The 11,925-nt window shown below is 42.1% G+C and overlaps 1 protein-coding gene across 1 annotated transcript in view; it reads right to left on the reverse strand.

The window, feature by feature from the left end:
* Window positions 1–9,248: 9,248 nt before the first annotated feature.
* The window catches only part of LOC102300034 (toll-like receptor 1), a 10,220-nt gene continuing 7,543 nt past the window's right edge, over window positions 9,249–11,925 (reverse strand). Inside the window, exon 2 of the mRNA XM_005933812.3 lies at window positions 9,249–10,549. Coding sequence (XP_005933874.2) covers window positions 10,546–10,549 — 4 coding nt within the window. The 3' untranslated portion in view covers window positions 9,249–10,545. The remainder of the gene's footprint in view (window positions 10,550–11,925) is intronic.

The raw sequence follows: 11,925 nt of genomic DNA on the forward strand, positions 1-11,925 counted from the left end.
CTTTTGTTGCTGGAGATACTGTTGCCTTGTGTGTGTGTGTGTGTGTGTGTGTGTGTGTGTGTGTGTGTGTGTGTGTTTACGTGCAGACATGTTGAGACGAGTTATTTTCAAGTCTTTACAAAAGAGTGATCAACTTGACAAAGCAGCGCCTCAGCCTGAGTATGTAGGGAAACAGAAGCTTTGATCAGCAGTGAGATGAAACGGGGAGCTGCAGTATCCCGTTTAACCAAACTGACATCTGCCTCGTCTTTTCTGGAGAGCCTCAGTTGACCCGGCAGATAAAGAAGTCGCTTTAAAAGGGGACAGCACGTTTAGCTCTGCTGAACATCTAGGGAACGTTTAAGTAATTACATCTAATGAGAACACTTTTTGTCCCTGGGGATCAGCAGGTTATCTGCAGGGCCTTCTCGAAACTGTATCTAGGCATAAGGTTTGAAAGGTCTCATCTTAGAAGAAGGAAGAAAGATCTCAGCCACGAACCATGAATCACAAACACATGGGCTTGAATTTACTCACATCGTCAATTCACCAACACTGAATCCAGCAGGCAGTTGTTGACAACATCCAGTTTGTGAAATCGGAGACTCTAAATACCACAGTCCTGTACCAGGGACAGACAGTTCAATTCAATATAGTTCAAATCACAACAGTCACATCAAAGTGCTTTACATTGTAAGGTAGACGCTACAATAATACATACAGAGAAAACTCAACAATCATATGACCCCCTGTGAGCAAGCACTTTGGCAACAGCGGGAAGGAAAAACTCCATTTTAACAGGAAGAAACCTCCAGCAGAACCAGGCTCAGGGAGGGGCGGGGCCATCTGCTGTGATTGGTTAGTTAAGGGAGGATTCAGCCAGTTGATCCAGCCCTCACTGTAAGTCTAAAGTCGAGCGGGTGTGTTATATCGGGGTGATACAGAACCATGACGTGTTGAAGATGAGACGGGACCACTGAGAGGCAGTCGACGATTTCATTTCCCACTGGATCAATCTACTGACATGTTACAATGTATCCAGCCAAGACTTAAAGCAAACACTGTACTGGGATCTGTTCAGAATAATTTAGGTTAATTACAACTTGGATCATGTTTTTCTAGCTTTGGACATCAATTGGTCATTACTGATACTGTGTTGTTTTTGTTCTTGTTCATAGTTTTGTCTATGTGTTGCTTAAGAAACATGATGGAGTTCTCTGACACCAGGTTACTGTGTGGATTAGCAGCTACTGTCAGAAACTGCTTAGTTTGAATTAACATCATTATCGAACTGCCTTTTTCTTTCAGCACTGATGGTCAGCTGGTCAAACATGTCTTATAACACTTATACTCACATACAAGTAAACCGACATTTCCAAAGAAACATCTTTTTATCTCGAGACAAAATGCTCTTTATGAGAAAAAATGAAAAATGTGAGAAAATATGAAATACATTATTTTATGGACAAACACTGCGCCACAGTAAGTCACAGACTGCCACAATCATGAACTCAGATCTGTCAACTCCAACACCTGTTCACCTGGTCTGTGGTCACAGACATTTGTAAAAGAGTGGGTCATCCTAAAGAGTTTGAGCACCGTGCTCACAGAATTTGAGCGCGGTGCTTTCATACTAAACCACCCTAAGTCTGTTTTTGTTTCTTCCATCTTAGACATTCGACAGTCAGCTATAAGTGGTATTATTGCAAAGTGGAACCTCTTAGGAACTAAAGTGACTCAACCATGAGACAGCAGATCATATAAAGTGGCAAAGCAGAGTAACTGAGTGCTGATGCTCGTAGTTAAGTCACCACCAGTCTGCTGATCTAACAACGTCCTGTGGAATCATCAGGACAAAAACTATGCATCAGATCTTCATGGTATTCGTGGCCCAATACTTTTGTGCACATAGTGTATCTCAGAGTTTCAAAGATCCACATCGTATGGCAACCAAGTGGCAAAGGCAATCCATCACAGTCAGTAGAGGAGCAAAAATAGATGAGACTATCTGTGACAAAATCTAAAATGAAAATATTAGAATTGAGAAAGTCGTTTACTTGTATGGGAATATTTCTCTAGAAGGCAGGAGCTCTGTTATTTAAAATGTTCTTTGTCTGTTTTCATAGCAGTGACAGCAGATGTGTATCATCCTCAGAAAGAAGCTTGTTGTTTCTTTTTAGACTTTCTTCATTAATTTTATTTTATTATTTAGTTTTTGTCCTGTAACAAATGAATTCAGCATCATGAATGGTTTTCAGGAGTGTAAATAAAACATGAGGATGTAGTGTCTGATATTCCCAAGTCCCAGTTTTATAAGATTATCATGTTTGGCACCCGTGCTGGCAGCGTTCCTTTAATCCTGCTCATGAGCTGGGACACATTTTGAGTTTCAAAGTTACCTGAAAGACGTTTTTTTTAGTGTTTCTGGAAATTTGGGACCTTTATGATAAAAATAACAACAATTCCAACAATACGTACAATCCCACATATGTCATGTACACTAAGTAAATATATTACTTAAAAACATACAAAGTAGAAAACATGGGTGTAGCTTATATGTCAGAAAAATAAAGTTAAGTTCATGAAAACCTGCATTCATCTGCCACCAGATGGCAACAGCTGTGGTTGCAAACAGACTTGCAGTCCTATAGAAGTCTATGGGAAAGGCTTTCTGACGTGACCCCTGTAAATACTGTCCTGCTGAGTTTATTGGCTCAGTCACTCATTTTGGGTCATATTGACTAAAAAGGTCTCTTTTGTAAATCTTGGTTATACCACCCCATATGGAAAAGATATATATAAATCTTATAAAGTTTGTATCTGTCTTGTGTGAAAAGCATATAAGAGTGAAAACAGATATAAGATCCCTTGAAAAATTATATAATGAAACTTGTTTTGGATACTTACTAAAACAATGTATGAAAGTAATGAGAAAGTGGCCACTTTCATGAGTAAATCACATATAAGTTTTTACTATTTCTTTTCCATATGGGACGGCTCCAAATGGAGGATTATCTGTGACAGGAACTCACACGTGTGGAGGGATCTCACGACCAGATTATAGGTGGCAGACAGTTGGTGTCATAAGCCACTCCCTCTCGTCACGGATGGCTGTTCACAGTGGACGTATAGATGGCTTCTTTCACTCGTTGCTTTTCTTTCCCCCTCAGATTACAACGACCTGGATGTCCGAGAACCTTCACAGACACAAACAGAATTAACCTTTGATAGCAGAAAACCTTTGGTATGCTTGTTGCTTTATCATATCAAAGCTGCCTCACATAATATCCTTATCAAAGGTGGGTCACAGCTGATTAGGCTAAAAGGGAATCATTTCAGACACAGCATAGCAGATGAAACTGTGTGGCTGTAAATTCAACAATGTTCCAGATACAAATATTTTGTCTCCACATTGAATTCACATTAAAGTGTCAGGCGCCGTCTGAGCTGTGCGTGTGAGATGAACCTCACCATCAAGCTGGATCAATGAGGCCTTAAAGTGCAATATCACTGAAGGCTGCTATAGCCAATGACTCTCCAGTGTCTTTGGCTCCAATGGACCAATGTTTTAACAAATACAAAGGAAAGTAAACTTCTGTCGTGAAATGAAGCCGTTATGAATTAGGATTACTCTGAACCCTAATCCTAACTGTAACTCTCATCATTGCTGGTTTAAAACAACCTTATGTAACTCAGATTTGAAACATCATAAACAAATATGTGTACAATGGTTCAAATAAGCTTCTTGCTCTAATAAACTGAGATGTTAATGATGAAGGTTCCAAACTCAAGCTTCTGACTGATCGTATCAAATCAATGGGTGATGTCACGATGGCTATTTTCACTTAATCTATATGAATTATGACCGTCTGATTTTTTGGTTATCTCTGTGTGTGTATGGATGGGCGGTTTGATATTATAAATCCACTGCTGTGTGGAGACAGTTTCATGCTCCGTCCATGTCGGTTTCCTCATGATGTCCGACACACGGCAAAAGCAAAAGTAAGACATGTTTAGGCAGACGTCATCATCACATATAAACTGTTTTATTAAATAATTCAGTGTCAGTCAACATTAAAAAGACAGTCGTCCAAAGAGGATGGACCAACAAATGAAATTATGATCAAATACTGCAAATAAAGTAGTTTTTCTGTTGATTCTGTTCATCTGGATGTTTTCAGTGGGAGAAACGTTTCGTCGCTCATCCAGGTGACGTCTTCAGTCTCAGCTGACTGCAGCTTTCCCCGATCTTAGATTTTTATAATCCAAATTAATGTTCTATGCATTTTTAATGCAGCTAACACGAGCCACAGTTTTCAGTCACCGTATATTTTTCCAATTTTAAGAGAAAAACTAGGAAACATTTGTGACCTGGCCATAAACAATACTGTGCAAAGGGTTTGAGAATTGTTTTTATTGCTCTTGCAGTAGCATCAGAGAGGAATCTGAGCACCCGCCGACGCACTTCGGCAAAACAACATTTACTTATAAACAACTGCTTTAGCTGCCAGAAAATAGACAGTGAGGTCCTTATAGGTCGCTGATCTCAATATGATAAAACCAATATAAGAGTCCGTGAAAAGAAAGAGACGCTGATAAAAGTTCTTGAAGCACTGAACAGCTTAACGTCCAGGTAACTTGACTGCGAGTGTACTTTTCTCCCACTGTGCTGTGACTAATGTTAACTGAGAAAGAATCGTCACATTACTTTTAGTACATTAAACATTTGCACAGTCATCTATGTAATCCTGTTTCTGACCACTGACGTTTTTATTTCAAACCGGCATTTTTGTTGAGTGTCAAGTTTGATTTTGTGAAGCTGATTTTCTACACAGCCTTTGTGTACACGGCTGAACATGTGAGGGGGTGTGGGCTCGGTCAGTTCATCAAATATAGCCCAGTAAAAACTGATGCTTATGAGAAAGGTGGGCAGCACGTGCAGCTTTTGTATTTTTTCATTCATTGGACTCCTTCTTGATTGCATCTTCAGTATTGCAGTCTTGCTCCATGCATTGCAATAGAAAACAAAAATGTGTGGCTTCCCATTGTACGCTGCAGGTAAAGAAGCAGCTTCTTGTTTGGTCAAAGTGATATAAGCAACGTCTGCAGAGACACACGAGGGCACGGACCGACAATGTTAACTTTGACTACCTCCACCAATCAAAGGACACACCAGAATCAGCATCAGCATCAACTGACCACCTTACAGTGTCTGAGCTAGTTAATGAAGACAGAAGGGCTGGAGCATTATGAGATAATGTGTCTGCTGAGTAAATCTGAAGAAGGAGAAAAGGGTAAATGTTTAAGTATTGCAATCAATGTCAAATCATAACAAAATAAAATTCATTAGTGTGTTTACTAATGCTCTTGGTTGTCATGAATGTTTGGGATGAGAATAAAATCAGGAGATTAAAGAGATCCACCCTAGTTCTGTAAATCCTTCAGCAAGTGAACAGAAAGATCTGTGACTGAACTTTATGCCACAAACAGAGAACTCCTAATGAATTTATTATTTTCACTAAACCTGCAGGTTTTAGACGTGTCCTCAAACCAACACAGCTGATTTAAATGGCTAAATTAGCTCCTGCAGTTCTCCAGAGGCCTGGTAATGAACTAATCATGTGATTCAGGTGTGTTAACCCAAGGTGAGATCTAAAACCTGCAGGGACACCGGCCCTCGTGGCCTGAGATTGCCCACCAGTGTGTGAATGTGAGAGTGAATGAATAGTGGCATTGTCAAGCACTTTGGGTGCCTTGAAAAGCGCTATATAAATCCAATCCATTAGTATGGTTCCCTCTCGTGCCTCTGAGTTTCTTCTTGATTTCTTGTTTTTTATGTTAGTTCCCTTTAGGGTCCAGTCTTTCTCTTTCTCGTCTCGGTGTCCTGTCATCAGTGTCCCCGTGTTTACCTTCTTTGCCCCGGTCATGTTCTGTCTCTGTGAATACGTTAGCAGTCCTGTCCGTCTGTTCTCTCCCTTCCTGTTCCAGTATTCATCTTCCTGTGTTTTGTCCCTTTCTCCCCCCAGTCTGTCATGTCTCCATGTCTGTTGAGTCCAAGTCCCAGTGTCAAGTTCATGTTCCTTAGTCTGAGTCTCAGTGTTCATCTGAGACTGTAGACATTGAAAAGTCCATAGGAGAGATGGTATCTGATTATACCTTCTCCAGAATTGTCTAAGGAGCTGGAAAAGAAAAGCGTCTGGACTCCTCGAAGACGTTTCATCTGAGAAGCTTCTTCAGTTCTAAGAGCGGTGAGCGGTGGCGAGTCCCAGATTTGACGTCCTATGGGAGTGTCCCCCCAAGAGGGTCATGGACCCCCTATTGATCCTCTACCTAATCACACAAGCCAAGGTGTGAAAACGGGTGTGGGTCACAATCAGCCACAGTGTCGGGTCAACCCACTGTGAGGCCCAAGGACAGCACCTGGCCACGTACAGTGATGACACCTGGGTCAAAAGCAAAACCCAAGAAGGAGAATCCTTCACTGAGCTCTGAGCTGAGGAAACATCATAAATTTGCTTATCTTTTTGCAGAATATAGCAATGGCATTATGTTATATTAAACTGTGACTTTCACGGGTTAACCTGGGTGTGTTTCCTAAATCAGCAGCAGATGCTGAACAGCTGACTATTCTGTGAAAATAGTTAATCTGCAGATGAAATATCTGAAGCACAGAAAGTGGAACATGTAAACTGATCAACTCAAAGTAAAACACAGTTAACCTTAAATACCAGTGATACTCTGTTTACTCTGATTCACAACCAGAGGGCCGTTGAACAAATGAACAGTCGTGCACTACTTCCCCAGCTGCAGCCTCAATTCATCCATTATCTACCAGAAGTGCTGTCGAGTCTAAACGAGTGCGTGGTCTCAGCTTGTGAATTGGAGATTATTCATGTAAACTTCAGGAGTTGGATCAGACCTCACAGGTTCTCTGGGTATATAAACCCCCTGCACTAAACTCTGTTTGTTCTCATTTTCGTGCCCCACTCTGCCTTTTTCAATTCATTAACCTCTCATTAGGCCTCCGAGGCCGTCCCAAACCGTAACTTATTCCTTCGGCAATTATCTACTAGAAATGCTGTAAAATCTAAATAAGGCTACGGTATCGGCTTGCAAACAGAGGACTCTGCTTTCTCATGGATCATACAGAAACGATTCAGACCATGCAGCTCTGCTCTCCCAGTTTGTAGCTGTCCACATTTCTGCAGCGATCTCGTTTGCAGCCCGTGGTCTTATATAATGTTTATATAATTGTTATAGGATGTTAGTTAAAGAAGATGAGTCTCATTCTAACAATCATCACTCATAAAACACATCACCTAATGCAGTGCTGAATAATTCATTCCTATAAAAGGAGTGGCATTTGACAACTTAAGAGTGATTTTGAAGTCTCATGAATTAAACATCGTGGCTCTTGTTTGTCTGTGGATGCAAATGGCAACATAGGTGGTGATGTTAATGCCAGTGATGCATCTCTGAATGACAGCCTGAGTAAAACGAAGAAAAGGCCTTGATGAGGGCTAAGTGAGGATAACAGGGGAATACTGATGGAGGATTGCTTTGTATTGCTCATTTTTGGGGTTATTAATTAAAAAGCTGAATGTAAGTAGAAGCTCTCTTAGACAAAATCTACATGGTAAAGACGTCTCTTCACATGTTGTAGTAAATGATTTCCATAGCCTGTTCTGTTCCTCGGTGATGTTGTAGTTATGGAGGTTAATGAATCATACTGTGAGTATTTATTATGCATAGAGCCATGGAAACGGGCTCTCGTGAGGTCTGCTCTCTGCAGTGTCTCAGACCTCAATGACTTCAGCTCTTAACCACGGATCTACTTTTGAGCCACAGCAGAAAATATACCAGCTGTACAATTTGCCCAAAGGTGCATGCACTCCAGGCTCATGCCAGTGTTGTACTTTTTGCAATTATGTGAGGGTGCACTTGCATCCAGGTCATGCAGATTGTGTCATTAGTGGGTAAACAATTTTGTTTGGAAGTCCACGTGCCTGCAGCATACAAGCAGTCACTACAGTAGAGTCCCAGACTGTGCAGCACATTCTGGGTGTGTCCTCCAAGGAACAGACTATGAAATAATGTAATAAGAACAAGACTGAGTGCATTGCAAATGGTGAGTATAATCCTGGACTCAGGATACAAATCAGATCTCAGGTCTTACTCAGATCACATTATTCTTGGGAAGTATGATGTAATCGCCATACTGTTGTGTACAGTTTGAGGAATATATTCCAAATATACCCTTATACTCTCACCCCCAACTAGTCACAAGAGATGGCGGCGGCTCCCTAAACTTGGTTCTTCCAGAGGTTTCTACCTGTTAAAAAAGAGTTTTTCCCTCCCACTGTCACCAAGTGCTCACTCGGTTCTCTTTATTTTACAGTCTTTATCTTAAATATAAAGCACCTTTAGGTGATTGCCGCTTAGATCTATATAAATACAAATTAATTCAGTTGAGTATATATTATACTGCAGCAAGCAGGGGTGAGTTTAAAAGGCGGGCGTGGGGTGTTCAAGACCATGTGTAATGCAAGGCTTTCCTAACATTCTTTCTAAATCTTTTTTTAAGATTTAAAGAGAAATATGAGCACAGACCCATAGAGGCTGGAGTCCATCACAGCAGGCCAGAACCCAGGTGCAGGCTGTGTAAAGATGCTCCAGAGACAACCCAGCACATAACAGCAGGGTGCAAGATGCTAGCAGGCAAGGCATACATGGAACGCCACAACCAAGTGGCCGGCATAGTGTACAGGAACATCTGTGCCGAGTATAACCTGGAAGTCCCGAGGTCAAAATGGGAGATGCCCCCAAGGGTGGTGGAGAACGACCGAGCTAAGATCCTGTGGGACTTCCAGATACAGACGGACAAAATGGTGGTGGCTAACCAACCGGACATAGTGGTGGTAGACAAACAGAAGAAGACGGCCGTAGTGATCGATGTAGCGGTTCCCAATGACAGCAACATCAGGAAGAAGGAACACGAGAAGCTGGAGAAATACCAAGAGCTCAGAGAAGAGCTCGAGAGGATGTGGAGGGTGAAGGTAACGGTGGTCCCCGTGGTAATCGGAGCACTAGGTGCGGTGACTCCCAAGCTAGGCGAGTGGCTCCAGCAGATCCCGGGAATAACATCGGAGATCTCTGTCCAGAAGAGCGCAGTCCTGGGAACAGCTAAGATACTGCGCAGGACCCTCAAGCTCCCAGGCCTCTGGTAGAGGACCCGAGCTTGAAGGATAAACCGCCCGCAGGGCTGAGTGGGGAATGTTTTGAAATAGTTTTTCTTTTTAATCAGGTTTGTACAGTTGTTATTGGGTTAGTTCTTAGTAATTCTTAGTTGCACTGCACTGCAGCATGTGGCAAAAAATACACTTTATCTTTGAGCAGTGGCTCATGGACGTGGTCGTCCCTCCATCTATTTTTCTTACCTTGTTAATTTCACCTTTCACTTTTGCTTCTCCTCCTGCACTTCTCTATGGAGTCACAGCCTCCTGTGCCCGTGAGGACTCGTTACTAGCTGTTACTACTGTTGACTGTGCAGCAACAGCAGCTGCAACAACTAACTTGTCTGTTAATTTTGACTCATTTTGCTGCTTTTATTTCCAGTGTATTTTTATTTCTCTGCCTCAGCTTTTCACCACTTCATCTGCACTAAACTCTGTTCTACAACCGGTGTGAGCGCACAGAGAAGGTACGGGAAGAGCTGGTGGTTTAATTGGGCAACACGGTATCTGTAATGAACTGAAAAGTTTAAAGTTTAAAGCAGCATGAGGGTCTTATCTGATGTGATGTGGACTGGAGTGAGATCATTTATGGAGGTGTTTGGAGTAAAATAATTATTCATCATAGAATTTACAAACAGATTATTTCCACTTCTTCACAGCAGAGTGGATCAAGTGGTAAAAAAGAGACTGGACGTTTATATGATGGTGTTCCTGCATGCAGTGCTGCCACCAAGTGGTCCAAATGAGCATATGTCCACAAAGAAATGTAAAACATCATGTAATGAAGTCAAGAATTATGAATTGAGTTTTATTAGTTTCATGGCAGTGCTCTGTCTGTCATGGTCCTGGGTCGTTGACCCAGTGTTTTGAGTTTATTGTTATTATTATTTGTGTTTTGGGGGTTTGAATGCTGGGTTTCTGGGTTGGTGCTCCCTCTGTTGGTCCCTGGTGTTAGTGTCTCATCAGGCTAATCAGGCCCAGCTGTGTCTCCCACCTGTGTGTGATTTCCCAGTGTCCCTCTGTGTATTTATAGTGTGTGTCTGCCTGTGTTCCTTGTTGCGTCGTCTGTATTCATCCTCTGTGTCACCCTGTGTTATTGCGTACTCTGCATTGCTCCGTGAACCTCTCGGTGACTCCGTGTGCTCTCCCTGCAGTCCTCCTCTCGTGTTTCAGGTTTGCTGTTCTATAGTTTAGTTTATCCTTAGCTCTTTTTTGTCATCCCCACTTTGTGTTCTGTCTTCTATAATAATCACCCTGCATTTCAAGTAGTGCTGCATTCGAGTCCTTTTCCACACATCACACGGCTGCTGCCCCAGTCGTGACACTATCTGTCTCACCTGTAAAGCGTAACAACAATTAGAATCTATTAGATTTCATATTTATAGTTCATATTTCTGTATAGTTTTCATAATTATATCCGGTTCATAGCCTGTACATACTTATAGTTATAGCATATTCATAACATACCTTCATACCGTGTACATTGTAACATACCTATAACAGACCCATTTCTGTAATATACTTACATATCTATGTTATTGCTAATATATATTTTTGTAATATATCATATCATGGCTAAAGCACTTCTGGATGGATGCAAACTGCATGTCGTTGCCTTGTACTTGTGACATGTGCAATGACAATAAATTTGAATTCTATTCTATGTGTATGTGTGTATGCTACAGCAAGGGGGAGCCAGGATGCCAGGTCAGGGGGGGATATCATCACCCCCACCCGAGATTGGGTACCAAGCCCCAAGTGTGATAGGAGAAGGATTGTTGAGTGCGAGCAGGGGATTTTTTTTATTATATATATATATATATAACACCCAGCACGCCCCTGCGGGCGGTTTATCCTTCAAGCTCGGGTCCTCTACCAGAGGCCTGGGAGCTTGAGGGTCCTGCAGTATCTTAGCTGTTCCCAGGACTGCGCTCTTCTGGACAGAGATCCGGTTACAGAGGCCTTTAGGAAGTGTGTGGAGTGTTGTTGAAATTCAAGATCCACATGTCCCAAAAAAAAGAATTTAAAAAAAATTATATATATATATATACTTATATATATATATATATATATATAGATATATATATATATATATATAGGTATATAGTATAAAGTAGAGTAAAGAGAGTAAGGATAGAGGAGAGAGAGCAAGGAGAGAGGGAAACAGAGAGGTAGTCAGAACTGAGGGGATTGAACTACCAGAAGGCAACATTGCAGACATAGAGGACAGTTACAAGTACCTGGGGATCCCGCAGGCAATGGGAACCATGAAGAGGCCGCTAGAAAGGCTGCAACCACCAAGTACCTGCAGAGGGTCAGGCAAGTCCTGAGGAGTCAGCTGAATGGTAAGAACAAGATCCGGGCCTATCAACACGTACGCCCTGCCGTGATCAGGTACCCAGCTGGTAATAGAGTGGCCAAAGGAGGAGATAGAAGCCACTGACATAAAGACAAGAAGCTCCTGACCATGCATGGAGGGTTTCACCCCAAGTCCAGCACCCTGAGGCTGTACGCTAAGCGGAAGGAAGGGGGCCGGGGACTGGTGAGTGTCAGCACCACAGTCCAGGATGAGACAACGAACATCCAAGAATACATGCAGAAGATGGCCCCAACTGCACCGAGTGCTCAGTGAATACCTCAGGCAGCAGAAACCCAAGAAAGAGGAGGGAGACGAGGAACCATCATGGAAGGACAGGCCCCTGCACGGTATGTA

This window comes from Haplochromis burtoni, unplaced genomic scaffold (genome assembly GCF_018398535.1).
Source record: "Haplochromis burtoni strain Fernald_Lab_line unplaced genomic scaffold, NCSU_Asbu1 Contig_173, whole genome shotgun sequence".
NCBI classification, from domain to species: domain Eukaryota; kingdom Metazoa; phylum Chordata; class Actinopteri; order Cichliformes; family Cichlidae; genus Haplochromis; species Haplochromis burtoni.